Below are 27,223 nucleotides of genomic sequence, written 5' to 3' on the forward strand. Positions count from 1 at the left end.
AGACCCTGTCTGAGAAACTGACGATAGTTAAAAACCTACCAAATTAAATGTAATCAAAGCTAATACTGCACTAGCTGTTATTAATCTTGATTTTTAAAAAGAAAAATTAAAGTATAATTAGTGTTAAAGGTGCACTCGTGATTTTTTTTTTCTAATTTAAAGATATACACATAAGAAAAAAACAATAGTGCTTTTGAAAAATATTATGTACTAATATACATCAACATGAAATAAAAAAAAAGCTATGTTAAAATTTGTATTTTTCATTTTAGTTAAAGTTGTAGTAATTTAGTTGTGTGCCCCCCCCCCCACACTTTTATTAGTTTATGTCTATATAATTAACTTTCATTTGTTTTAGCTATTTTAGTACATCAAGTTAAAGTAAATGAAAATGAGAAATGTTGGCTTGGCAACTACATGGAGGAAAAAAAACATAAAAATAAAATCCAATAAACATGTATTTATTTAAAGTAATGAAAACCTTTTTTTATGCTTTAGTTTTAATTTAATATAACAACCTTGCTTTTGTGTTTGAGTGATGCTACATCCACACCAGTAGGTGTCAGCGTAAGTCCAAAGCATCTGCTATATAGGTCAGCTCAACATACAAAAACTGAGTGCACCTTTAATAAACATTGTTTCTTTACAATAAATACTAATGTACATTTGACTTTCGCACCATGCTAGAATCTTTTGGTTTTCATGTTAGGTTTAAACAAAAGCTGATTCCTATTCAAGACGGACATAAAGATGGCAAGGAAAGGAGAGAGTGATATGACTTGTGAAACTGACTTGGGCTGTGTCTGAAATCACCCCTTTATCCTTACAAACTGTATTATCTGAGGGGACAGCCATTTGTAGGGGTGTTCACAACCACAGTGGACAGAATCTCTGTCCCAGAGCTGCAGTGATGATTTGCAGGGAAATCCAGGGAAATTGCATCACCCTGGTTCCTTAAAAAAAAAAAAAATTCTTAATTGCAGTAAATAAACTCCGTGATCAACAAAAGTATATGGATCATACATGTTGATCATAATGATAATCTTCACAAATGAGCACACTTTTTATGAAAAAAAAAACAATTTCCCTAAAAGTTAGTGATTATAAACTCATTGAGGCTATTAAAGCAACTATTTGGACCCAGTTGTCCCATTTAGCCACTTGTTAAAACCCGCCTTTTTCAAGTGTTAAATTTAATCTTCAGGGTGTGATCCTGTCTTGGTTTGGTAGGTAAGGGCTTTACTGGCACGACTAAGATACGATTGAGGGATTCAATTAGTTTTGATGATGAAAGACGCCTGCAGTGAGACTCAATCTCTGTGTGGCCCCCTGCAGCGGTGGAGGAGCACATGGAACCAGGGTCATGAGGTAAAGTAGGAGTTTTGCATGGAGTAGAGGCGATCGATGGGGTTTCCTATCCGCCCTGCCAGAACTCCACCGTCGGCGGTCGACAAGAGACAGTCTCCGAGATGACTGAGGCTTCCATCGCTGTCCAAGTCATGGAAAACCGAGTCTGAAATGAAGTCAGTTTTCAAATGCAAACAAACATTTCGGTTAACTGCAAAAAATAACCAATACTGAAGTTGGTGCAGTGAGATATCCTCACCATAGGAGTGCATCTGCTCGGGGCCTAGCTGTGGTGGCGTGAGCCCGTGCCGGAACTGCTCGCTACCGTATATGTTGGGATCCAAAGCCAGCAGTTGTTGGCGTGGCAGAGAGGAATATGAGAGCAGTCCGTCCAGTCCATGACTGCTGGAGCCATCTATGGAGAGACAGAGCCCGGTTCACACCTATCGTCAAGCCATTTCACAGTTATCTGTCGACTCCGCCGTGTGTCCGTGTCTTACCCTCGCTGTCATCGTTACTCTGGCGCCCCCCCCTGCTCGGACCCCTCCTGGTCCCGCCCATCTGCTCCTGTTCTTGCTGCTGCTGCTGCTGCTGCTGCTGCTGCTGTCTGCGAGCGATCTTCTTTATCTGAACTCACAAAAAACAACAGTCCATTGACACCCCCCGGTGCTGGAACAACATTCCCAACTAGTAGTTAAACATCTATCTGTCTGTCTTTCTGAAAATATCCATCCATCAGTCCATCAGCTCATTAGGCCTATTCAAAGCCAACATTCAAAACATGCAATTGACAAGTGTTTTCTTTTTTTGTTGTTGTCAAAAATCTACATTTACATGAAGTTCTTTGGATTTCAGTTTATTATAGTTCTACTTCTCTCAAGCCATGTTCTCAGCCTCAAAAATAACCAACACTAAGATCTCGTTTAGTGAGATCTCAAGGATGCTATTTTTGCTTTTCTCTGGATGTATCATAATGAAGCAAAACGGTGTTTCGTACAGGAATGTTTTCAGAATTTACAAAAACCTAAAGTCCTTTTTATAGCAACCGAGATGCTTCTAACGGAAGCTGCAGTGAGGTGATGACTTTATTGATTAGTGATTGGCTCTTTCATTCAGAAGGTGGGGCTTCCTGCGATTGACCGTTGCATTTTTCCCCATTCAAAACTATACAAGTGACATGTCTTGGTTAATTCTATAGTCTTTGCCAAAACCTGACGCCAGCCTACCTTTGCTCTCTGGTTTTGGAACCACACCTGCACGACTCTCACCGTCAGTCCAGTCTCAGCTGCAAGAGTTTCTCTGACCTGCAACAATAGTATATGCATGAGATGTACACAAGTGCTGTTGCCACATTTAATGCACACGAGTGGCCTGGGACGGCTGACCTTTCGGCAGGGTTTGGAAGACACCTCAAAGGAAGCCTTGAAGGCGCGCCGCTGTTGTGTGGTCAGGATGGTACGTGGTCTCTTGGATCTCTTGTGCTCCTTCCCATCATCCCCAGCCTTCCCACCAACAGAGACACCGCCACCATCCTCATCCTCACTCTTTACTGCAAAGCAGAAACTGAGCATTACAAGCGAAGAGTGTCATTTCTGGGCTATGTTAACATCTCTTCTCCTGTAGTTACACACAACCTTCAGCGAGGTCACTGAGGTTACCTGAATCGGTAGGGGCCGGGCTGATGGCAGCCAGCATCTCTCTCTCTTTCTCATAGTCTCCCCTGCAGAGCAGCTGTCCCTCCTTTAGCACAAACTCATCACCTCTCTGCAGCCGGCGCTCACACTCGCAGCAGCTGAAGCAGCCCAGGTGGTACACCTGTCCCAGCACACGCATGATGAGCTCCGAGCGGCCGATCGCCTGCAGACAGGCACTGCACTTCCGCACAAACAACCTGACACACACATGGGCACACGTTACTGATATGTTTCTGAACATTCACTTTATGCAATGTTTTGTCTGTGACACTGGGTGGCAATATTTGACAATGGACCATAAATGTCACACAAGCAACTAAGCGAAAATGTATCATTTAACCCTTTAAAGCCTATTGTATTACATTTGATACACACATTTCTTAGGTCACATTTTCCTTTTTTTTTTACTTATCTTGTCTGATTGATATTTTATTCTTTTTTAGCAAGTAGTTTAATTCTGAAAACATCCACCTTCAGATCTTTAGTGATACCAACAACTTTTGTATTGTTGGTAATATTTCTAAATTAACATTTAACGGATTGAACCAATGTAGGTTTAATTACTTAATAATAATAATGACAATAATAATAATAATAATAATATATATATATGAAATCTGATGCATCAGGTTTTTGAGGAATGTTTATTTATTCATCTCTCAACCATCATTGTATTGCACTGCATTCTATGAAAATACGAACTACCAAGCTTTCACCATAAAAGCATATAAATATAATCAAGTTATTGACAGATATTGAGTAGCAATTTATATGCATTTAATGCAAGCAATCAGATTTAACAAGATACCACTGATTTGCATTACAAGCTATATCACAAATCAGAATTTCATCTTTTTGGTCATAAATTTTTTCCCTCCTTGAGTATGAACTCCATATTCTTATTTTATATGAGCCATAAAAGCATGATGTATCAAATATGACACTATATATATATATATATATATATATATATATATATATATATATATATATATATATATATATATATAATTTCATATGTCTGGTTTTAAAGCAGTGGTTCCCAGCAACATTCCTGGATGCCCCCCAACACTGCACGTTTTGGATCTCTCCTTTGTCTGACACTCCCAATTCAGGTCTTGGAGTATCTACTAATGAGCTGGTGATCTGAATCAGGTGTGTTTGATTAAGGTGACATGGAAAACATGCAGTGTTGGGGGGCCTCCAGGAACGTGGTTGGGAACCACTGTTTTAGAGGGTAAATTCTATTAACATTTATTACACTCTGCATTTAAGCTGTCCATTTTATACATTTGTGTGTCACCTGGGAATTGAACCTATGACCTCGGGGGTTGCTGGCACTGTGCTCTATGGTAAATGTTTATAAACTTAATACTTTTCCAAAATGATAAACAAATACAGGGATGTACGGGGTAAAAGTGAGCAAATGTATAAAGAGGTCCTGCTACAAACAATGAGAAATGCCTCTTTGAACTGTGTTTTCCTTCTACGTGGCTCACCAGCAACATCATTTGTCTAAAAGGCCCTCTCGCTTTTCAATCCCCACCAAACCCCTTGTTTTTTCCTCCTCTCTCTCCCCTCCCTCACTGCATGATATTTTCTGCCAGAATTCCCTGTCCTCCCTCTCGCGCTCCCAGCCTCCCTCCCCAGCTCCGTGAAACTAATAAAGACAGGATTAATTAGATTGTTGTTTAAACAGTGCGATGCCCAGACAGACGCTGTAAACTCATAACCAGGGATTGAGGATAGCATGGGGTTAATCTCTCCTCTCTCTTTTTCACACACTCGAATAAACACACCATACTCTCTCTCACACACACACACACACACACACACACACTTAGCACCTTTATACGGCCGTGTTCATGTACTCTCATAAATATTGACAGGTACCCACAGATGAACCTGTAGACGCTCATGTGGTGTCGATGACAGTCTAATCCTTCTGCACAGTTCATTAAGCCAAAGCAACAGTCACCATTCACCCAAATTGTGACATAAACCAGTGTCTGTCAAACACCTGAACCAGACAAAAAAAAAAAAAAAAGAAGAAGGTAGATTTCAAATGTGGCATTGCTGTGAGTGTTTTTATGCGGTATTGTATTGGGTGTTCTGGGTAATTGCTAGGTGGTCGCTTGCTGTCAACACAGAGTCAAAAGTCTCCTCCTTCATTGCATTTTTTTTTTCTCTAACCAGGTGAAAATCATCAAAAGCCGGTCAATTGAACATATCATTCTATCTCAGTGCAGGACAAGGTATTATTTAAAGTAATAATTCAACCAAGATGACAATTCTGATAGGAACTATGCCTAAAACTTGTGCTTAAGGGTTTGTTTAGATCCCTAACCCTATATAAATATAAGCAATAATTATAGGGATACATGCATTAATAACCACTAATAAAATAAAGCGCACATATATATAAAAGGATAGATGCAGTCACACATGATAAGATGAACACAGAACATTTCGGAGGTGAGGAACAGATGAAATGCATGTTTGATGGATAACGCAGACTTCATGACAGTTGCAGAGACGGATGGAGGGAGTTCTGGTGTGTGTGTGTGTGTGTGTGTGTGTGGGTCTTGAGGAGCTCCGAGTGAAGGAGATGAAGGTGTCATATCAGAAATCTGCTGAAGTGAGAGGCAGCCAGGTCCACACATTATAGCCTCTAATCTGCACGGATGTGATGATCCTGTCCGAAACACAGCTGCTATGGCTAATCTGTCTCAATCCATCTGCCAAAAATGCCAAATTCCCCAAATCACCACTTACTACACCCAGATCAAAGAAGACCAATTCTAAAAACTCATACAGCAACTGACTCTGAGAGTAAATCTCATGAAACCCGTAATATTTCAACCTCTAAACCAAAAGAAATCAGTGAAAAATGAACATTTTCTTAAAAACAATGAAGTCTATTTTTTGGCTTTATGACATAATTTTTATAGTTGCTATTTAGTCATTAGTAAAGTAATTTCTACCAATTCTTAGTAATATAATGCAAAAAAAGTGACATTCTCATTGCGATCATGTGATAAAAAAACGCTGAGTTATAAATTACAGTTGTATTGGAATACAAAAGATACAAATAAATGAAAATTTATACACCGGAGAAAAAAATCGTCTTTGAAACCATTTTCACTCAAAAAACAGTTATGAAGATACAGCGCTAAATTAAATGTTAAATTCGGAAGTAGAAAGACAGAAATTGTATATTTCAGTAAAATACGCAGCAATAATCTTTTTGTTTACAACTTCGAAAAACATTGTTTGTTTTTTTGAGTACAGTAATGAGAATTCGGGGTTAGAGATTTTTAATTATCAAGAAAATATCACCAGGAAGGAAATCAGGTGCTATGTATGTACAAACTGTGTTCATGATGTCAATTCAATGAAGTTTTACATGAATCTATAGCTAAATCATAGTGCGGGGGCCTAATACATACATGAACACATAATTTTAAATAATCAGACACTTACTGTCATAGTTGTGAGGTTTATCTTGTAGACTTTGGTGCATCTTTGTATATATATATATATATATATATATATATATATATATATATATATATATATATATATATATATATATGGAAGCAGTATGTAAATCATAAATGTACACATAATTGCAAGGGTTGGTGCTGTGCGTGCGCGCGCGCGTTTGTGTGTGTGTGAGCGAGAGAGAGAGAAAGAAAGAGAGCGGATATTGCTGTGAGGGAAAGTGGCTCAGAGCCAGGGTTCAGTAATCACATCATCTTCTTTTATTAAATCTCACTGCACTGCTTCTGCGTTATTAAAATCTCCCAGCATTCCCCACAACCCACTCCCGCCACCCTCCCTCCCTCCCTCCCCGGCACGCCAATATTCACAATGATGAAATATGAGAAAACCAACAGGTAGCTGATAAAAATGTACACATCAGACCACTCGTACACAAAAGAGAAAGCACAGGTGAGCAGCTAAACCGTTCAGTACACATATTATTCTGCCCAATCATGTCACAGACGCACACTTCAGAACATACTTGCTCAAAAAAATCTGCCTTTTTGAACTTAGCATGCAAACACTGCTGTGCACAAGAAGTAACAATTGCCTAATGGCATGCAGATTTTAATTGTCTAATTATGTTTTGATTGCACTGAGACACATTATAACTTTAGCCTTTATGCTAGGCTAATAAAACAACAAATAGTGTCATTGTACGCTCTAAAGCACTCTTAGCTGAATTCATATGCAATTATGGCTTATTAGTCATATGAAAAACGCTTCAACAGGCTTATTAGAAAGCGTACTGCCTATCAAGGGGGCAATAAAGTTAAAATGACATTTCTTATGATGCCTTAGTGTATTAATGAGGCTAAATATTTGTAGATGATCATGTAAAAATCATGGGTGAAAAAATACCAGTAAAGATTTACAATTTACGATAAGTTGTTAAGATTAGTTAATTTGAGCTAACAATGAATACAAATTATTTATGTCAACATCTATCTGTTAATATTATTTTATTAAAGCTATGAACTGAGTATTTTTATTAACTTACATAACCAGATTTATAAATACTGTAATATATTGCTCATTGCTGATGTTAGTAAATGCATTAACTAGTGTTAACTGAAGGGACCTAATTGTGAAGAGATATAGACATACCTTTCATAATGAAATGATTTACTTATCACTTAAATTCCTCATATGCTTACGAACAGTTTTTTATTCTGGATTAGCACCAATAGAGAAATAGATGTTCATGCTGTTTTTGAGTCTGTAATGGACAAAACATTCTGGATGTAGAGAAGGGAACTACATATGACCGACTTTTGTTACCCCAAAATGAATAGATTCTCATTATTTATTCTCACCTTAATGTTGTTCCAAACCTGTGTCACTTTTTTCCTTCTATGCTTTTTAGAAAAAATGTAAACAATTTTTGTCCAACACAATATTACACCCCACTGTGTTCCATTGTATGGATGAAAAAACATTGAGACATTTTTCAAATTATTAACTATTTTGTTCCACATAACAAAGAGGTACTGCTTTGAAATGGCATCAGGGAAATTGTTACCATTTTTAGGAAACTACTGTATGCCTTAGACACATTTCCACTAAAATCCTTGTAAATTCTTTGTAATTCACTAGCCACAGAGCAAAGGTTTGTAGGAAATCCTGATTCTGACAGTCAATATGTTGCAGAATATGAAGTGTGTCATAATATCCCGAGAATTTCACACTATTTATGGTGACGAATATGGCACTATTGGTGTGCTGACGTACTTATTGTGATACATTCCCTGACTGACAGCATAACCTGTCCATACGTTACAATCACAAGTCAGTTTTCTGTATCCCTCGTGTGTGTGTGTGTGTGTGTGTGATACTCAAGGGTTCAGGCACCGACAGGATCGATGTGTTGAGTTGTGTGAGGTGAGAGTGAGTCTGTGAGTGTGTTTAGATAAAACAGCTAATCCCCAGGCCACCAGAACGCAATATCCTGTCAGCCAGATTCTCATTTCCTGTCTCTCTGTGGCAGTGCGAGAAAAAAAAAAAGAAGACGTGTAGAGGGGGGACGGGGGATTCGTTGCCCCAGAAACAGAAGATACGGCAGACCTGTTTGAGGATATCTATGGCATTCTTCCTATCTCTCCCCCTCCCGCTTTCATTTTTTGCCGTTCTTCTTTTATTATCTCAGATTTAATAAAGCCAAGGCGAGCAGCTTGTTCTGCCATGAAACATTTATTAGCTGTCTGTAATGAAATTGTTGTGCGGCAGGCGAGGTGATGGAGACTCATCACACATTATGCAAAAACAGTGGCAATATCACAAGAGGAGACACCTCGAGCTCTTCCTCTGTCATCTTCCTCTCTCCACCTCTGTTTGTCACCTCCATGGCCTTCTGACATCCCATGAGCTCCCCTTCACTGTCTGCTCTTCTCTCCCTCTGTCCTTGCCTTAAAAGTCTGATAGGTACACTCTGAAAAATAAAGGTTCTTTACTGGCATCCATGCTTCCATGAAGAACCTTCAACATCCATGGAATCTTTCCATTCCACAACTGATTCTTTATAGTGAAAAAAGGTTCTTTGATTATTAAAATGTTCTTCATATTGAGAAACAAGTGGTTCTTTAGAGAACTGTTCACTGAAAGGTTCTTTGTGGAACTCAAAATGGTTCGCATTGCTGTGAAAACCCTCTTTTGGGACCTTTATTTTTGTGGCTTCAACAGGAACTTCAGGTGTAGAAAAACAAAACATGTTTACCAAAAGCAGTAATTTGGGCATGAAAATATTACTAATAATCCAACTAGCTGGAGCTACCACAATGTGTTTAAGCCCTCATCTGAAGTACCATGTAAACATATTCACCAACAGGACTACACACACAATGTCTGGGTCAAGTCGCTGGGGTATATTTGTAGCAATAGCCAAATTACATTGTAATTTTTCTGTTTTTTTCTCCTTTTTTTTCACCCTCCAGATATTTTCAAATAGTTGTATTTCAGCAAAATATTGTCCTATCCTAATAAACCATACATCAATGGAAAGCTATTTTTTTTATTGACCTTTATGACTGGTTTTGTGGTCCAGGGTCTCCAAAAGGGGATATTTACAGTGATGCCACAGAGGAACCCTTAAATGAAAAGTTCTTAAAAGAACCATATTCTTAATGGAGCCATTGATGCCAATAAAGAACTTTTATTGTTAAGAGTGTTGGTCTGTGGTGGTTCATTATCATTGATCTCAAACTGACATATAGAAGGAGTGGCTCACCACCATGCTAGGCTGTTGTGGGTGGTTGCCATGGAGCTGTGATGCAGTTGCTAAGGTGTTCTAAGTGGTTGCTAGAGTGTTCTAGCTAGTACTAGTTGTTTATTGCTAAATCTGACTCTTGATCCTTTTTGTTCATTTTAACATCGGAGAGGTGAACACTGTGAATCTGACTGCTCAGAAAAGTAATATACATTATTCAAAACTTTGGGGTTGTTGAGATTTGTTGTTTTTGAAAGTCTCTTTGATCATAAATACAGTAAAACAGTAATATTGTGAAATATTATTAAAATGTTAAATAACTTTTCTTCATTTAAATATATTTTCAAATGTAATTTATTCCTGTGATGCAAAGTTGAATTTTCAGCATCATTACTTCAGACTTCACTGTCACATGATCCTTCAGAAATAATTGTAATATACTGATTTGAGGCTTAAGAAACATGTATTATTATCAAAGTTTTACTACTTTTCTATTTTTTTCAGGTTTTTTGATGAATTGACATTTTCAAAAGAACAGTGTTTATTTAAACTTACTCTGAAATCGTTTGTAACATTATAAACGTCTTTGATCTTGCTGAATAAAAAAAAAAAATCATTATGACCTCAAACGGTGCACAGCACATCATTGAATAGAACAAACCGACCAACAAAAAGTCCTGCTGTCCATGACCAGTTTGAACAAAACCCCAGATGTATATTAAAGAGTTCGATTCGATCCATTGTTGCTTTATTGGATTGTGCTTGATTATATACACTCACCTAAAGGATTATTAGGAACACCATACTAATACTGTGTTTGACCCCCTTTCGCCTTCAGAACTGCCTTAATTGTACGTGGCATTGATTCAACAAGGTGCTGAAAGCATTCTTTAGAAATGTTGGCCCATATTGATATGATAGCATCTTGCAGTTGATGGAGATTTGTGGGATGCACATCCAGCTCCCGTTCCACCATATCCCAAAGATGCTCTATTGGGTTGAGAGCTGGTGACTGCGGGGGCCATTTTAGTACAGTCGACTCATTGTCATGTTCAAGAAACCAATTTGAAATGATTCGAGCTTTGTGGACATGGTCAGAAACAATGCTCAGGTGGGCCGTGGCATTTAAACGATGCCCAGTTGGCACTAAGGGGCCTAAAGTGTGCCAAGAAAGCATCCCCCACACCATTACACCCCCACCAGCAGCCTGCACAGTGGTAACAAGGCATGATGGATCCATGTTCTCATTCCGTTTAAGACAAATTCTGACTCTACCATCTGAATGTCTCAACAGAAATCCAGACACATCAGACCAGGCAACATTTTTCCAGTCTTCAACTGTCCAATTTTGGTGAGCTCGTGCAAATTATAGCCTCTTCTTCCTATTTGTGGTGGGGATGAGTGGTACCCGGTGGGGTCTTCTGCTGTTGTAGCCCATCCTCCTCAAGGTTGTGCGTGTTGTGGCTTCACAAATGCTTTGCTGCATACCTCGGTTGTAACGTGTGGTTATTTCAGTCAAAGTTGCTCTTCTATCAGCTTGAAGTAGTCGGCCTATTCCCCTCTGACCTCTAGCTTCAACAAGGCATTATCACCCACAGGACTGCTGCATACTGGATTTTTTTCCCTTTTTACACCATTCTTTGTAAACCCTAGAAATGGTTGTGCGTGAAAATCCCAGTAACTGAGCAGATTGTGAAATACTCAGACCGGCCCGTCTGGCACCAATAACCATGCCATGCTCAAAACTGCTTAAATCACCTTTCTTTCCCATTCTGACATTCAGTTTGGAGTTCAGGAGATTCTCTTGACCAGTACCACACCCTTAAATGCATTGAAGTAACTGCCATGTGATTGGTTGATTAGATAATTGCATTAATGAGAAATTGAACAGGTGTTCCTAATAATACATTAGGTGAGTGTATGCCACAATTTAAGAACAGCATGAATGATAAAACCAATGGCTTTAGCAAACACTACTGACTCTGCAAAGAATCTGAGGTTCACCAGAGCCCATGTGTCATATTCCTGTCTGACAGTACAACAACTCTCTAACCACAACACAGCTTGTAGTCATGTCTAAGAACATAATTAGCAGCCTTCCCAATCAAGACCCCTCCACCCCCTCCCCGTTCCCACAGACACAAAGAGACAGCGAGCAGAGAGATGATTAAGCGAAAATGTGGGATAAACGGAGGGATAAACTGATTGGTGTCATCACAGCTATAAATCTCAACAAGCAGGAAATGAAGTTTGGAACAGAAATATTATTAGAAATCAGACAGTGATGGACGAGCTAGAGGAGAGATGCATGGGAGGAACAGACACCGAGCAAAAGAAAGGTGAAGATTTGGGTAACCATGAACCGAAGTGCTCATAATAATGACTCCGACTGAAGATTTCAGTAGAACGGTGTTACTGACTTACATCGAAAACATTTATTATTTAGAGGCTGCTTTTACAGAGTACAGGAAATCTAAATGAGATTGAATTTAAAGGAATATTCTGTGTTTGGTAAAAAATTCACCTCTGTCCACATAATGGCAAAAAGTAATTCGTCCTTTCTGTACTTTTAAAAAAAGTCAAAATAAACGTAACACTTACAATCCGCTTGTTAAGTTGTGATGCATCAAATACTGTTTCCAGGTCCAAACCTTTAGTGAGCAAATGATCTCAAAAGCTGTTTATGAGCATTTTTTATTTATAGCACATCTTTAAGCTTTTCAGAAAAGATGAATCACCGGCAAACTAAGATAAAGGTTATGATATAGGTTTTTTAATGAGTGCATTAATCAGTGTTTGTTAGTTAATTTGGGAATCTAATGGATCATTTGGACCTGGAAAAGGTGACGAGTGACATCACAAGTGAATAAAAGTGACATTAAATAATATAGTTATAATTTAAAAAATGGACTTCGATAATTCTGTTAAATCATTGTTAAAGCTGTTTTTGTTATTGTTTTAGGGTTATACTGTCACTGGAAATGTAGCTTTACACAGAAAATGCTAGTAAGTGATATGTTTTTCACACTAAAGTCATGTTAATAAGAATATTGTGTAATCTGAAACAGCGAATATTTGAACATTTATTAATTTCCCCCATACACTTCCTTAATGTAACACAAATTTCTGTTGGAGAGACAACTGGAACTGGAAACTATTTCTTTGTGTTAATAAAATAAAATGTATTCATTTAGCAGATGCTTTTATCCAAAGTGACTTACAGTGCAATCAAGCTAAAAATCTTTTACCTAACATGTTCCCTGGGAATAGAACCCACAATCATTTGCGCTGCTAACGCAATGCTCTGAGCCATAGGAACATTAATCAGTATTATGCCACAAATGCTGTCGACTGATCTTAATTGAATTAAAATATTCTGCATTTTGAAATTCATCTGAATCTACATTAAATCCAAAATATTCTCAACTATCAACTTTTTTTTTCATAAAAATCCCAATGATAAATTTAAATGGAATGAATGATGGAAAAAAATGACTTTTGATTGTAGACTTTGATATTTTGGCAAATCCAGACACTGTTCAGGACATTTTTGAGACCTCTTCTAAAATACTAAAAGACGATGATATTATTGGGTCTGAGAAGCATGAGACGTCTAGGAGAAACAAGTGAGATATTAAAGAGCTTTCATTCGTGATTTTTCACTGGCATCTCTTTACACACTGGGGGCTGTTTTCGTTCTGTTTCCCACCCGCAGAGTGATCTATTAAACTTGGACGCATCTTAAATATCCGCTCCCCTGTCTCCGCTCTGATAGGCCTCTGTGACCCTCGCTAGTCTAATTTTCTGCCAGGGATCCAGGCACCGTACCCTGGGGCTGAGAGCTTTTATTGGTCTGGGACTGGTTTCTCGAGGCTGGGCTGCGTGGTTATCTGATGGCTTTGTGTGTTGAAGTCAGCCAGGAAGACAGTGATGGGGAGAATATGTTTGTGGATTTAATGAATAGGGGCTTGGCTTTGAGTTTGGGTTTAGTAAGTGTGTAGATGTTGCTGGAATGATTGAAAACTGAAATGTAAATGAAGTCAGATTTCTGATGACGGGAAGATCAGGATCATAAGCGTCGTAAGGAATCATCATACAGTTGTGATCTTCATACTGATGATGTTTGCATGTTTGTTGTCCTATCGTGTATAATATTTAAATTGAAGAATGTATTTTGGCATTTAATGTCCTCTTTATGTGATTCGAAGTTTGCAAGAAATGAAAATTTACCTATTTTCTAAATGCATGCTATTGATCTTATTGTGAACAATTAGTTCATGCATATTACTCCATAAAAAAATTCACTTTTTAATAGAAATGTCATTTATTTTTGGTTGACGAATGCCGGACTTCTCCAATCTCTTAGTCTGCTTAACTCTCATTCACACCTGTCTCCAACCAATCAACAGCAAACAAACAGAACCAAGTCCCGCCCTGCTTTTTCTTTTTCTTATTATCCATTTGACTGCAGATGTACTTTACAGTATGGGAGAAAAGAGCTGTTGCTGCTGCCATTTCATCATGACTTTAATTTGCGATTAAAAAAACTGCCCTAAATGGAAAAAAAGGCATTTTACTACATCTTTTTTTCTCATTGAATACCCTGTTTCACTTGGAAACATGTCATAATATGAAATTAGAATGGGATGTGAATGACATTTAATGTTGACTTTAAGTGCACTCTTAAAAATAAAGGTCCTTGGAACACCCAAGGAATTTTTTTCCATTCCACAAAAGGTTCTTTAGTGGAAAAAGGCTCTTTAAATTATTATAATGTTCTTCAAAGTAATAAAAAAATGGTTCTTTTTAAAAATGTTCACTGTGAAAAACCTACTTTGGAACCTTTATTTTTAAGAGTGTGGCTATTTGTACCTCACCTTATTTTTTTAAAATACATTTTGATGTTGTAATTATTCAGATAATTTAAATAATATTTTCTAATTTAATGCAACTAGGCAACCTGACAATATATTTGTAAAGTAGAATACCAGCTCAAGATTGTATTTTTCTTTTACTCAAATTCCATTTTTTTTTTAACCATAAAAGATTCCTTGGAACCCCAAAAATGGAGCGCACACCTGCTGTAGATGGAGCACTGGTAAAGGGGCGGGAGTGGTGGGTGCTGATGGACAGACAGCGGAGAACACAGGGAGATATTGTTGTGGATTCACTCAAGGTCACCCACTCAAGAGTGTGCCAAGTCTCCTCCACAAATACAACACATACCATGCCGCAGGCTGAAAATTCACAAATAATATCTGCAAACAAGACATTAGCATCAAAGCGCAACAGAAATGCTTATACCTTTCTTATTTCTTAATTTACAGACTGAGAAAAATTTAAATCTCTAAAGGAATCTCCACTATATTGTGAAAATATTTGGCTGTCTTGAATGTATTGTGAATGATAAATTAATTCAAATAATACAAACTGACCAAGCTTAAGGGAATAACAGCACCAGCTTGCACAAGAACAGTTTCACTGTGCTCTGATCCCAGAACAGCCTTCTCATTTGTAATCGTTGATCACTTTTACCCTCATTATGACATCCTTGCTGCAAGCACCCATGCAAAACAATTATCAAATCTATGGTCCCATTTTTCTTCAACGGTGTGAAGAAAAGCAGTTAGTATGGTAATTTCATACCCTCAAACAGTCCTAGATCTCAGGTGATCTATCTTTCCGAGAACACATATATATTATTTTATCTGCACTTTGGAAATTCTTCCTGCTAACTTTTCTATTTAGTCTCTCCTGTCCGTCTTATTCCTTTTGGTTGGCCCGCAGATGTCAGCAACATAGGGAGTGTTTACACTGCTCAACGGTGTCTGACACTTCTCACAACAGTGATAACAGGCCACAAAATCGTCCTTCAACTGTCCGCACTCCTGGTGATGTCACTGGGAAAATATGGTGTCTTGGAATCTCCCTCTGACCCAAACTGATACAGAACGATTCATCAGAGAACCAGCGGTTAAAGGGAAACTTCTCCCAAAAATGTCAATTCTGTCATTGTTTACACATCATGTCATTCCAAAGACTTGGTGCACGAGTCATATGAATGGTTCTTCAAATTTCTACTTTGTTTCCCACAGGAAAAAAAATGCTTACTCATGTCTTACAGACTAATCGGTGCAAGAGACTGAATATTTACCAAGTATTTCCTAACCCTAAAACATACAGAACCACAAAATATTGCTACAAGTGTGTTTACATCATATAATACTTGCTATTAATAGTGTTCATCGTCTGGTTGACTACACCTTCTTTTGATTTTTCCAAAAATGTCTTCCATATGCACATAAACTGACAGTCACCACTGATAAGTTACTACTAAATATTGTAGAAACGTAATTTTCGGTAAAGTTGCTTTGAAATGATTGTATCGTAAAAAAAAAAAAAAAGCTATACAAATATACTTGAATTGAATTGAATTTTCTTAAAAAAGCTCTTCTGGCGTGTATGTCCTTATTCCTAATTTCTTACGAGGCAAAAGTGAGAATTACATTCGAGGTATCGCTGCATGCGCTGAGGTTTTGTTTGGAATACATGTAATGCACATGTAATCAAATATATGAACCAGACTGCAACAGATAGGGTTAATTTAAACAGAACTTTCAGAATATTAAATCAGATTGGATTCATAGCGATGTAAATAAACCTGAAACCAAAAAGAAAATTATATCACAGAATTTTTATAGCAACCAATCCTAAATCTTACCCTAAATCTATATTAAGCATGTACTCAGTACTTATTTGTGTAATTACGCTGCAATTGCAGTGCCTTCAAATAAAGTGTAACCAAAGATCTGCAGAACAGAGCATCAGCATGACAGCACGATCAGAAGATCAACACACCCATGACACATTTGCAGGGAGATTAGGGGAGTGTTCTGGTGTTCTTCACGTTAATCTATGCAGAAAATGGGATGTTTTGCCATGCTAGGGCTTTGATGGAGTGTATACAGGCACACGCTGCACACTGAACTGTCTTACTTCTCGTAATCATGCTTGCAGTACAGCAAGCGATCCCGACAGTAGCAGGTCCCGCTCAGCGCGCTGCGACACACTGCACACTTGACACACGTCTCATGCCAGGACAGTTCATTGACGCGCAGGAGGAAGCGGTCCGCGATGGGAGACTCGCACCCTGCACACACCTCACCTGCTCCCACATGCTCTGGTGGAGAAGAACAGAACAGGTGTCAGCTGACATGAGGGACTCGAGGCACACACATTACAGCATATTAATATGGAAAGAATAATGAAGAATAAGGGTCTCACCGTAAGGTGTGGTGGAGGGGGCCTGCTGAAGACATGATTGGTTTTCTTCTGTTTTCATTCCGTTTCTTCCTTCTTTGGAGTGCTGACTGAAAAACAACAAAGATAGAAAGACAGCAATCAGTCCGCATTCAATTATTGTAAGCTGCTTGTGAACATGTAATGTGGGTAAAAAGCACACTTTAATGTAATGTTACAATAAAAATGCTGAAAATATTTGTAGCATAATCTGTGAGGAAACAGGGCATCATTAATTTCATTAGAAAAAACCCAAAATCATCTGCAGTGTGGGCCTGTTTTTAATGTGCACTCTAAAATATGTTTTAATAAAAATGGTTTCTACTGTAAAAAATGTTGACCGTAAGTTACCCTACCATATAAAATAAAAAAAATAACATGTTATTTTACTGTAAAAGAAAGATTTTGTGATTTGCAGATTTTTTTTTGTAATTTGCAGATACAATGAATATTATATTTAACTTTAAAAAGTTACATACTTGGTAACACTTTACAATAAGGTTCCATTAGTTTATGTTAGTTGATGTGTTAACTAACATGAACAAACAATTAACAGTATATTTATTACAGTATTTATTAATCTTTGTTAATGTTAGATAATGACAATACAGTCATTCATTCTTAGTTCATGTCAATTCACAGTGCATTAACTAACGTTAACTAGCACAACTTTTGATTTTACTCATGTTAATAATTAGTAAATGTCTTATTTAACGTTATCTTAGAAGTGTTGTTCCTGTTAACTAAATTATGTTTGTTAACTAATGATCCTTATTGTAAAGTGTTACCACATACTTTTAAGTTATAATGTTGACATTTATAATACTTTAATTATGTTTTTATAATTGGCTTGTAACTCACGGTGAAAAGGGGGCGTGTCCAGAATTCCTTTCCTGAAGCATCACATATGTTTATGCTTCATTTAAATATTATAGCTATTTTGTTATCGGTTATGTATAGGAGTGTTTTTAATGGTATTGCATGTAGATTAATCCATGTTTACTGCATTTTTTTCAGTCACATGTAACAGTTAAGGTGTTTAGTGTCGTGTCAGTGTCTTTATGCTCGAGAAGCCAGATTTGTTGAATTTAAGTCATCGTTATTCTAAGGTTTATGCAAACATATATATATATATATATATATATATATATATATATATATATATATATATATATATATATATATATATATATATATATATATATATATATGTTTGTATATAGGTCTACTGATATTATATGATTTAATGACAACAGGCTACAATATAAACGTAATCTCGCAATGCTTGGAAAAATGTCAAGTTTTTATTTTGTTTTACCGTAAATGTAACATTTATTTACAGTGTAGCCTTTTCTTCAGATGCTTTCTCTTTTATCTGTTTTAATTAAGACACAAACACTTTTATTTTTATCTAACTATATAAAAGGGAAAGTGTTTAATGAATGTGTGTGAGAAGGACTGGAGGTGTTTTGTGCTCAGTCTTGTGTTTTAGGAGCTCTTGCAGGTGAATTAGCCCCTAGTAAGGCGCGCGGCTTCGGTTTTTGGCGAAAGGAAACAACGCAAAAACAAAATCATCAAATATTTCCCGGTCCAGCGCCGTCGCCGTCTGATTTAAATCAGGAAGCCTATTGCATGTGAAATAATAAGGGATGACGACCGTGATTAATGCTTTGATTATTGTAATTTATAAATAAGCTTTCACCTAAAGGCTATTTGTGATTTACACTCATTGAAGTAATATGATATGACTGCTACTATTGAAAAGAGGGAAATCTTAATTCTGTAGGCTATTTTATTGCTTACTTTGCTTTTAGAATATTAGGTTGCATTTTTTATTTTTGTTAGAGTTAAATTATTTGTCAATAATTATTATTATTAGGGTGCTGCGTTTATTTCTGCTTATGTTAAACCCATTTTCCCTGGAAAAGTAAAGTTGAATTTGAAGTATTTTTTTTCCTCATAGCTGAAATCACACGCTGCGTCTCATCTTTTTCCTCATTAATAATGCAGTTCATTGCATGAGTTTGATTATTAAAAATACGGGAGTTAATAACGGGTCTTCAGTCTCACTGAGAAATATTCACACTGTGATATTCGCGGTGACGTGGATATATGAGCATTTTATTAATATATTTTTACAAATTATTTATTTTTACGGAATTGTAGGCAACATGTGATCAAAAAATATATTTTAATTCTGTCTGTTAATTGTTTCGTAGGCTTCAGGCTATATAGCCCAACTGTCCTCGTGTAACTGGAACATGTTCTAATGATTGCTGCTGATCTAGGCCTATGTTTGACAGAAAAAATAAATAAAAAATCACCTTATTCGTAGCTAGTATAAACCCTCATTACTTTCCGACACTAAACGGATGCATCGATGAATTCATGATATGATATTTTGAAGTGCGTTCATTTCATTATTTAAATGAAAGTTTAATGTTAATTTATATTCGAAGATGCTCTGTGACAAGAAATATCAGTGCTCTGTGACGTGATATAAAGTGCAAACGTAGCCTAAATATGAACAATATCAATAAAGGCTAGTGTTTTGCCTATAGTATGTGAAATAGCGTTGCTTTCTAAGACATTAGGATCAAACTGATGTTTTATTTGAAACCAATCCATTTATAATCGTAGGCTACAGAAACTGAACTGTGGATGTTTAACGTTAGCCTACCGTACAGAGTTACGCATTTTTAAAAATCTGACATTTTAATTTTTCTGCATGATTAGCCTACACACTTTACTGAAAAGACGTCCTTATTAGAAGTGTGGATTTTTTGAAGTTTTTTTTTATTATTATTATTATGACACTATAATTTTTAAAATACAGGCTAGTTTTACTCAAGGCATAAAAGTAAGATAGAAATAAATTAATATAGCGTATAAACAAATTAACACCAGTGCAGCAAAACTTCGTATTTCTGTAGCCTAAAGTAGTAGAATAGACAATATAGACTATAGGTTTACAAATGTAAAAGTGTTATCAAAGTCAAGCGAAATTATCATGCAGGTCTCTATTTGAACTCACTAGGAAAAGTTGAGGTAGCTTATCATTTCTGTGATGATTGTAGACCTGCTTAAGCGTCCCGTGAACTTACCTAGCGCTGAAACACACTCCTCCTGAGATTTCTGTAGGTAACATCAAAATAGCTTTGAAGAAGAGGACGGGAACCAGTGCTCCAGAAGCCAAACTTTAGTGTTATAGTCCAAAAATCACGTAGTGGCGCAAAAACATCGCCGGACTGTGTGTGATGTTCAGGCGCGCGCTTTATGTGATGGAGTGAAGACTTGGGCTGCGCGCGCACAATTAATGACTGCTGAAGGAAGGAAACATCAAGGAGGGGTGCAAGAAGATGAAAAAAAAAAAAAAAAAAAAAAACAATTTACAACGTAGATTTGTTCTGTTGAATCTGGCACCGAGTATCTAGCCCTTTCTACTTCAGAGAAACTTATTTTCTGACTGATATGATAAGATGTTATAAACAAATAGATTGGCAATTTCCATAGGCTATATCATATGCTAGATATGTATAATAATCTCAGACTTCAGGTAAAGATCATTAGATTCAAGATGAAAGACATATTTTTGAACGTTATATTCTAATATTGATCTATAAATTACAAGCAAATGAATGTTCAAGATGTGAAGGTAACGTCGCGGTTGAAATTCAGGATAATGCGCGTACATTCTCAAATGTGTCATTTGTACTTGTAGTCTGTATATAGTTTAAATAATGTAAACGAGTACATAAAGTTTTCGAATGTTTAACACAAAAATCTTGGGCAATAACAGAAGTATTAATTTGTAGCCTGGCCGTATCAAGAGCTATACTTACTTGATAGCTACTGCTATCTGCTATCAAAACTATGCCCAAAAATGGACATTAAGGTAATTTTTGAAGTAGGCTAATTATTATGCTCAATTAAGAGCTAAAGGGTTCTAATAAAATCAAATGGAACGCGCATCCATGTCCACGCGCATCGCGTCTGCCATCTAGTGGCCAAATCGTGGCTCCATGCCTATTATTAGGCACTCTCCTGCAGAGTTAGCTCCAACCCTGATCAAACACACATGAACAAGCTCTGTAGGATTGCTAGAAAGTTACAGGCAGGTGAATTTGATCAGAGTTAGAACTAAACTCTGCAGGACAATGGACTTTGAGGGCCAGAGTTGAGAACCCCTAGGCTAAAGTTAGGCTTATATGAAATACAAATAATGAGCAGGTAAATTGACAGTTAGTGCATAACATTATAAGGTAGGCCCTGATGTGTTTGAAATAATAATTCCCATTTCATGTTAGCCTACATCAGTCATTGGAGGCGATATGCAAGAACTGACATTTTTAACTATCAGGCTAACTAATTTCCAACTTTAAACCTAAAGATCTGTTAAACATCATTTAATTTAGTCTAACATTTTAGTGGCGTTCCAAAGTTATTACAGCGTAGAGCTCTATATTATGGCATAGACTAAATCTGCTAAACTTATGAAATTAGCCTATTATTATTGCGATTGATCAAATATAAAAAAGCTGGAAACAGACGTGCTGTTGTTTAAGAATGTAGATATACTAAAAACAGTGTGGTTATGAAGAATCTGAAAAAAACAAGTAGCCACTTATTTGTTTTGTTTTCCATATATTACATATTCTTCCCAAAGGAGTCATGATTCAGCATCAGACATCTATACAAGAAAGGCTGTGTATGCATCTCAAATAAACACAGGTAAATCTGTGCCAAATTTCCAGCGAGAATGGAAACTACCATCTGTACTGCGATTTATGTCATGTGCAGGAAAGCAGGAAAAATGTGCAGTTCATGCTAAAAATATATTACAGCCCGACATGGGATGCATTCCAGTGAATTTAAGGAACTCCAGAAATTAAGTAAACATTTCAGTTCTGCTTCAATTACAGTCAAACAAAATGGAGCTGCTCGCCCTTCCCTGAATCACTGCGCTTTAGCTTCAGTCGGATCAGGCGCTCTCTCCCCCCCAGGGTGTTGTTGGATTGGTTGGTATTTAGTTTTCCCAATTCTCCCACATGTTCTTTGAATGCAGAAGCTACTGCTTTAACCCCCTCATCCGATTCAGTTCTTTTTACCCCTGCATGAGGTGCAGTCTGAGTCTCAGGGGTGTATGCAGTCTTATTCTGTGGGATGGGGGTCTCATGTAGTCGGCAGTGAGTTTTCATCGGAGTCTGGTGCTCAGGAGAGGAGCTGCGACTGCTGTCTGTGCTTCTTGAAACGACTTCTTCCCTGCTCCCAGAATTATCCTCATCTTGTGACTGAGAGCTTGCTGTGCGCATTTGCGCTCCTGCCGAACCCTGTCTGGGGTACTTCACTGGCTGCCTGCTGAAGTGAGCCCTCGACTGAGTTTGTAATTGACTTTCTGCAGCCTGCTCCAAATACACCTGAGGAGATGCTGTCACCCTCATAGCCAGGACTAGAAGAGATACAGAACAGAACCAATATCATAGTACAAATCTTTACCAGTTTCTCTTTTCTAATTAAAGATTATATAAAGATTATAATCAAGTGGTTTTAAAAAAATGTCTCTGATCTATTCACACATTTAGAACAAAAACTATATTTGAGCATCTTATAGTAGTCAACAGTTTGATTGAAAGAGCTTTGCTTAAGACAACAGGAAGGAAATGACTGGCAAAGGCACAAAAACACAGAGCAAATAGTTTGCGCAAGCAGCTAGCTGATATTGAAGGTCAATGTCTTTTTAAAGCCCGCCTACCTGCTCTCTCATTGGCTTCTGGGCTCAGCTGGTCCATTGCTTCATTGGATGATGACTTGTCAGAAATATAACCCTCACTTGAATCTCTCTTGATAGTGCGATTCTGTTAAAATGATAAAAGTTTGGAATATAAGTTGGCTTCAGAGCCAATAAGGCAGAAGGATCATTTTGATTTTCTAAATCGCTATATTATAATATTTTAGTAGTATTTTGTTAATAAAGCGTCAGTGAATTTCAATTAAGATTTATGATTTACATTATCGTTAAAAACGACTTCGGGGTTAGTAAGATTTTTTTTTTTTAAGTCACTTTTATCCAGAAAGGATGCATTTAAAAAGTGTGACTTATAATGTTACAAAAGATTTCTATTTCAAATGAATTGTTCAGTTAGCAGTTGTTCAGTTAGTAAATAAATCATGCTTTCCACAAAAGTATTAAGCAGCACAGCTGTTTACAACATTGCTTGTAATAATATAGCATGTTAGAATGATTTCTGAAGGATCATGTGACACTGAAGACAGCAGTTATGCTGAAAATTCAGCTTTGCATCACAGGAATAAAACATAATAGAGAAGTTAGCTTTGCATCACAGGAATAAAAAATAATAGAGAAGTTATTTTAAACTCAAATATTCCAAAGTTTTACTGTTTGTACCGTATGTTTAATAATAAGACAATACTTTTCAGGTTGTTTTTTAATAGCAATACTATTCTTGTATAAAAATATATCATACTATTAAACATCTGCTGATCAGTGTTGGTAATATTAAATATGCTGGTTCAGTTCTATGGTATTTGTGAGAAACTATTCGGAGGAAACTACTAAACTATCTTAACGTGTGGAAACCTTTGACCTTCCGAACTTTTGTTTTGGTTCTTGCTAATGAGAATTCTTTATATGGTTAAACTGCTCCAGATAGGGGAGACTAGTCTAATAGCATAACTATTAGCATCCTCCAAACTTTCCTGTAGGAAACAACTTGGTAAGGAGCTAAAGCAGAGTGCAACAGGGGTAAGGCTCTAACACAAGCACACAGGCAAGCAAAAGTAATCTTCACAGAATAAGCGTTTAATCCCTCCAGGCCTTTCCACGGGCACGGCGGGACAATTAAGGGCCAAGCGGTGCAAGAGAGGCTCAAGCAGATCAAGATGAACTCTGTCGCCCGCATGGGCACGTCCACCCGAGGTGAGCTTTTAGCTTTGTCATGACAACAGCCAGCTTAAAGCACGGCCTGTGTTTATTTGACTTGGCGTGAAGCTGCTGATTGCGTGAAGTCGAGTTCTTATTGCCTACCTCCAGTGAGCGTGGACGTTCCTTGGCTGAGGCTCCAGCATCCTGAGAGGAACAGGAGGCTCTGGGAGGGGTGTCCGGGAGGGGTGCCGTGGGAGGCGGAGGCAGAGGCGTGCTGGATCTCGTTGCGGGACCAAATACGTGGTCATAGTGTGAGATCATGAACTCCACGAGAAGAGCCTGATAGCTGGTTTCCAGAAGAGCGATCATCGACACGTCTCCGGAAACTAGGGGCCGCAGGAGAGTGGGGCCAAACACAATGCCCAGGTTTCCTGGAGACATCTTGTTGTCTTCAAAATGTTCTGCAACCCTGAAGAGAAGATTGTGACAGATTATTAGCGAGCTGCATTATTTAGATGAGTGGTAACTTAAATTCCTTTGTCCAATACATAGATCTCTTTTTATAAACTTCACACAGTGAGCACTATAACATTCTTAGTGGGCTAAACTGTGGCTCGTTTTCCATTGCTTTGGCACTACATTTGGCATTCTGTGACTACTAATAAATGACATGAACTCTTTTCTCACTCAAACACAATTACACCCAAATCTATAGGTACATACAGGCCAATCTGAACATGTTTGTTCAATACTCTTTTTGACCTAACATAGTACAACACTGAATTAGATGGCAATTTGCTACATTTGCTCTCAGTAATACCATATTGAAATATATTCTAAATAGTATCTAAAAAATGAAATACTGTCAAAACAATAACGAGCAGATGAACTAGTGTTATTTTAGTATCATTGAGATACTATTATAGTTTTTATTCATATTTTGAATTCGTTTTTATTTGTATATTTTATGTTTTCATTTTCATTTTAGTTAAACTTTTAGTTATTTTGTTGTGTTTTGTCATTTTCTTAACGTCTATATAGTGTTTATTAATTTTTCATTTTGATTTTAGTTTTAGTTATTTTAGGTAAACTAAACAAAAATGAAAAATGTTGCTTTAGGAACTAGCCCAAACGTTTTTTTTTAATTTTTTTATTTATGGTTTCCATTTTAGCAAACAATAATAACGTAATAAAGTTTGCTGGGTGACGATCTTCGCTAGTGTTCCGAAGAATGAGCTGATTTCAGATGCACAGGAAGTATTTAGCTAATTTTAGGAAACACTGTAATGTGATTTGACACAGTATGGTACCTGTTCAGGTGGGCTATCATGTGCTGAACTGTGTTGTAGTTGCACAAAGGCAGTCGTCCGATGAGCTCTCTGAGTTTGACCAAAATACTCTCCACAATCCCAGCAGTCTCGGCAACATGTTCCTTTTCACTGAGCCTCTGAATCTCCTTACCCACATTGATGAAGTCATGGTAAAGGTCAAAGGTGAGTAAAGGCTCTGGAAGCTGTGAAAGAGGAAGATGATGTGTTACGCATGTAAGCAGTTGTATCCACATTAGACATTGAGGGATACAAAAAAGGCCATAAAAAAGGGATAGCCAAATTGTCCCCCCAATATGTGATATTCTTCATGCTGCCCAGCTGCACTGCATTACATACCACTCTGTTTGTTGTTATAACAGACAATATAGGTTAACATTTACATGATTCATGTCATTTGTACAAGACAAGTTATTTTGCTTATTTGTTAATTGGAATTAGATTAAAAGTGAAGGTGTGGGTATTTTAAAATGTTCAAAATGTTCAAATGGATTACTTTACAACACTTGTTTTTATTTATGTATTTCTTTTTTTACCAATCTTCTTTTTCTTTATACTCTTAAATCTCTTTAAATCCTTTCATTTTTATTTAGTGCCTTAAAAAATAAATAAATATTGGTCCACTCAATGTTCAAGAAATGGCAACAGCCTTGGTTTTAGGAAATGAGAAAATGACTGGAGAATAGATTTTTGTTTTACTTTACTTCAGTTGTACTTTTTTATGTGTGTGTGTTGTGTGTGTGTGTTTTACCTCTTTGAAGAAATGCTTGAGTACGGAGGTGATGTCATGCGGTGAGAGGTCACCCAGGTCAACTTTGGTCTTTCTGGATTTCAAAGCCTGACATAACTTCAGAACACGAGGTTTGGCTCCACTGATTCTGTAAACTCCCTAGATATAGAGAAAAGGACAAGGAGATTGAGGTTTTTCATTTTTTAAAGTTTGATTCTTCTTTGCCACGCAGACTTTGCTGGTAATGGTGGCTTTGGGTGGTATGATGCCAGTTACTTCAAACTGCTCGCACAACGACACAACTCTAAATCGGTTACAGATACTTAAAGCACTAGGCGACTTAGTCAACTCCAAGCTAACCAAAGCCTCCAGACTGACTCATGTCCATGTCCTACATTTAAGCTCCCTAACTTTTTTATATAATATCCTTATACATATCAATACAATACAACTGTGTACATAACAATACAGAAGAAAAGATCTGTTGCTACTTCCATTTGATTGTGACTTTATCAAGCACCATCATCTCTTCACAACATTATATATCAATGTACTGAGTTTCTACCTGGACTCCAAGAGCCCTGCTCTCAATCTCTTCGGTGCAGCGCAGGACAACGAAGGGCACGGAGTCTTGGATCTCTCTGGGAAGCAGGGAGAGCTCCATCCCAAAGATGAAGCCTCTCCTGTGTTCACACTCCATCTGGCACACTTCCAGGCACTTCCTGTGGACTGCAAGGCCACACTGGCAAGAGAGAGCAGCTGTCAGTCTGCCATGTTCTGACCAGTGTACAGTGAGATAAGTAATCATATCCAGCTACTTCACCATAGTACATCACCAGAAATAAACTGAGGTTAAATATCTTAAGAATAGAGCACAATATTTGGGTTCACCAAGTAAAAATCCCATTTATTTTCTGTTTGTTTGTTTGTTAGCATCAAATATATTTACATGGTAAACTTAAGGTCAGTATCATAATCCAAAGAATTTTAAATTATTATATAAAACATTTTAACTTGGGTGTAAGACGAAAAAAAAAGTTGAAAATACATTAAGGTGATGCATTACAAGATATACTTAAACATGATTCTGAAAAAAAAAGAAAAAAAAGAAATAAATTGGGAAAAAAAAATTCTGGCAGTATTATAACAATCACAGTCCAACAGGATATCACATTTATTTTCTTCACAGAAAAA

The 27,223-nt window shown here is 37.2% G+C and overlaps 2 protein-coding genes across 2 annotated transcripts; both read right to left on the reverse strand.

Moving 5' to 3' along the window:
* Positions 1–274: 274 nt before the first annotated feature.
* Positions 275–20,379, reverse strand: LOC113050529 (LIM homeobox transcription factor 1-alpha-like). Its single transcript, XM_026213560.1, has 9 exons — positions 20,193–20,379; positions 17,074–17,159; positions 16,786–16,969; positions 3,006–3,238; positions 2,733–2,896; positions 2,574–2,651; positions 1,848–1,974; positions 1,607–1,762; positions 275–1,513 (listed from the first exon to the last, which is right to left on the reverse strand). The coding sequence occupies exons 1-9, from the start codon at positions 20,234–20,236 to the stop codon at positions 1,362–1,364; spliced, it is 1,224 nt and encodes a 407-aa protein (XP_026069345.1). The 5' UTR covers positions 20,237–20,379; the 3' UTR covers positions 275–1,361.
* Positions 20,380–21,824: 1,445 nt separating this feature from the next.
* On the reverse strand, positions 21,825–26,993 carry LOC113050537 (GEM-interacting protein-like). The gene is made up of 6 exons (XM_026213573.1): positions 26,595–26,993; positions 26,051–26,188; positions 25,282–25,484; positions 24,134–24,440; positions 22,841–22,943; positions 21,825–22,537 (listed from the first exon to the last, which is right to left on the reverse strand). The coding sequence occupies exons 1-6, from the start codon at positions 26,835–26,837 to the stop codon at positions 22,011–22,013; spliced, it is 1,521 nt and encodes a 506-aa protein (XP_026069358.1). The 5' UTR covers positions 26,838–26,993; the 3' UTR covers positions 21,825–22,010.
* Positions 26,994–27,223: the final 230 nt, after the last annotated feature.

Source organism: Carassius auratus, chromosome 3 (assembly GCF_003368295.1).
Source record: "Carassius auratus strain Wakin chromosome 3, ASM336829v1, whole genome shotgun sequence".
Lineage (NCBI taxonomy): Eukaryota > Metazoa > Chordata > Actinopteri > Cypriniformes > Cyprinidae > Carassius > Carassius auratus.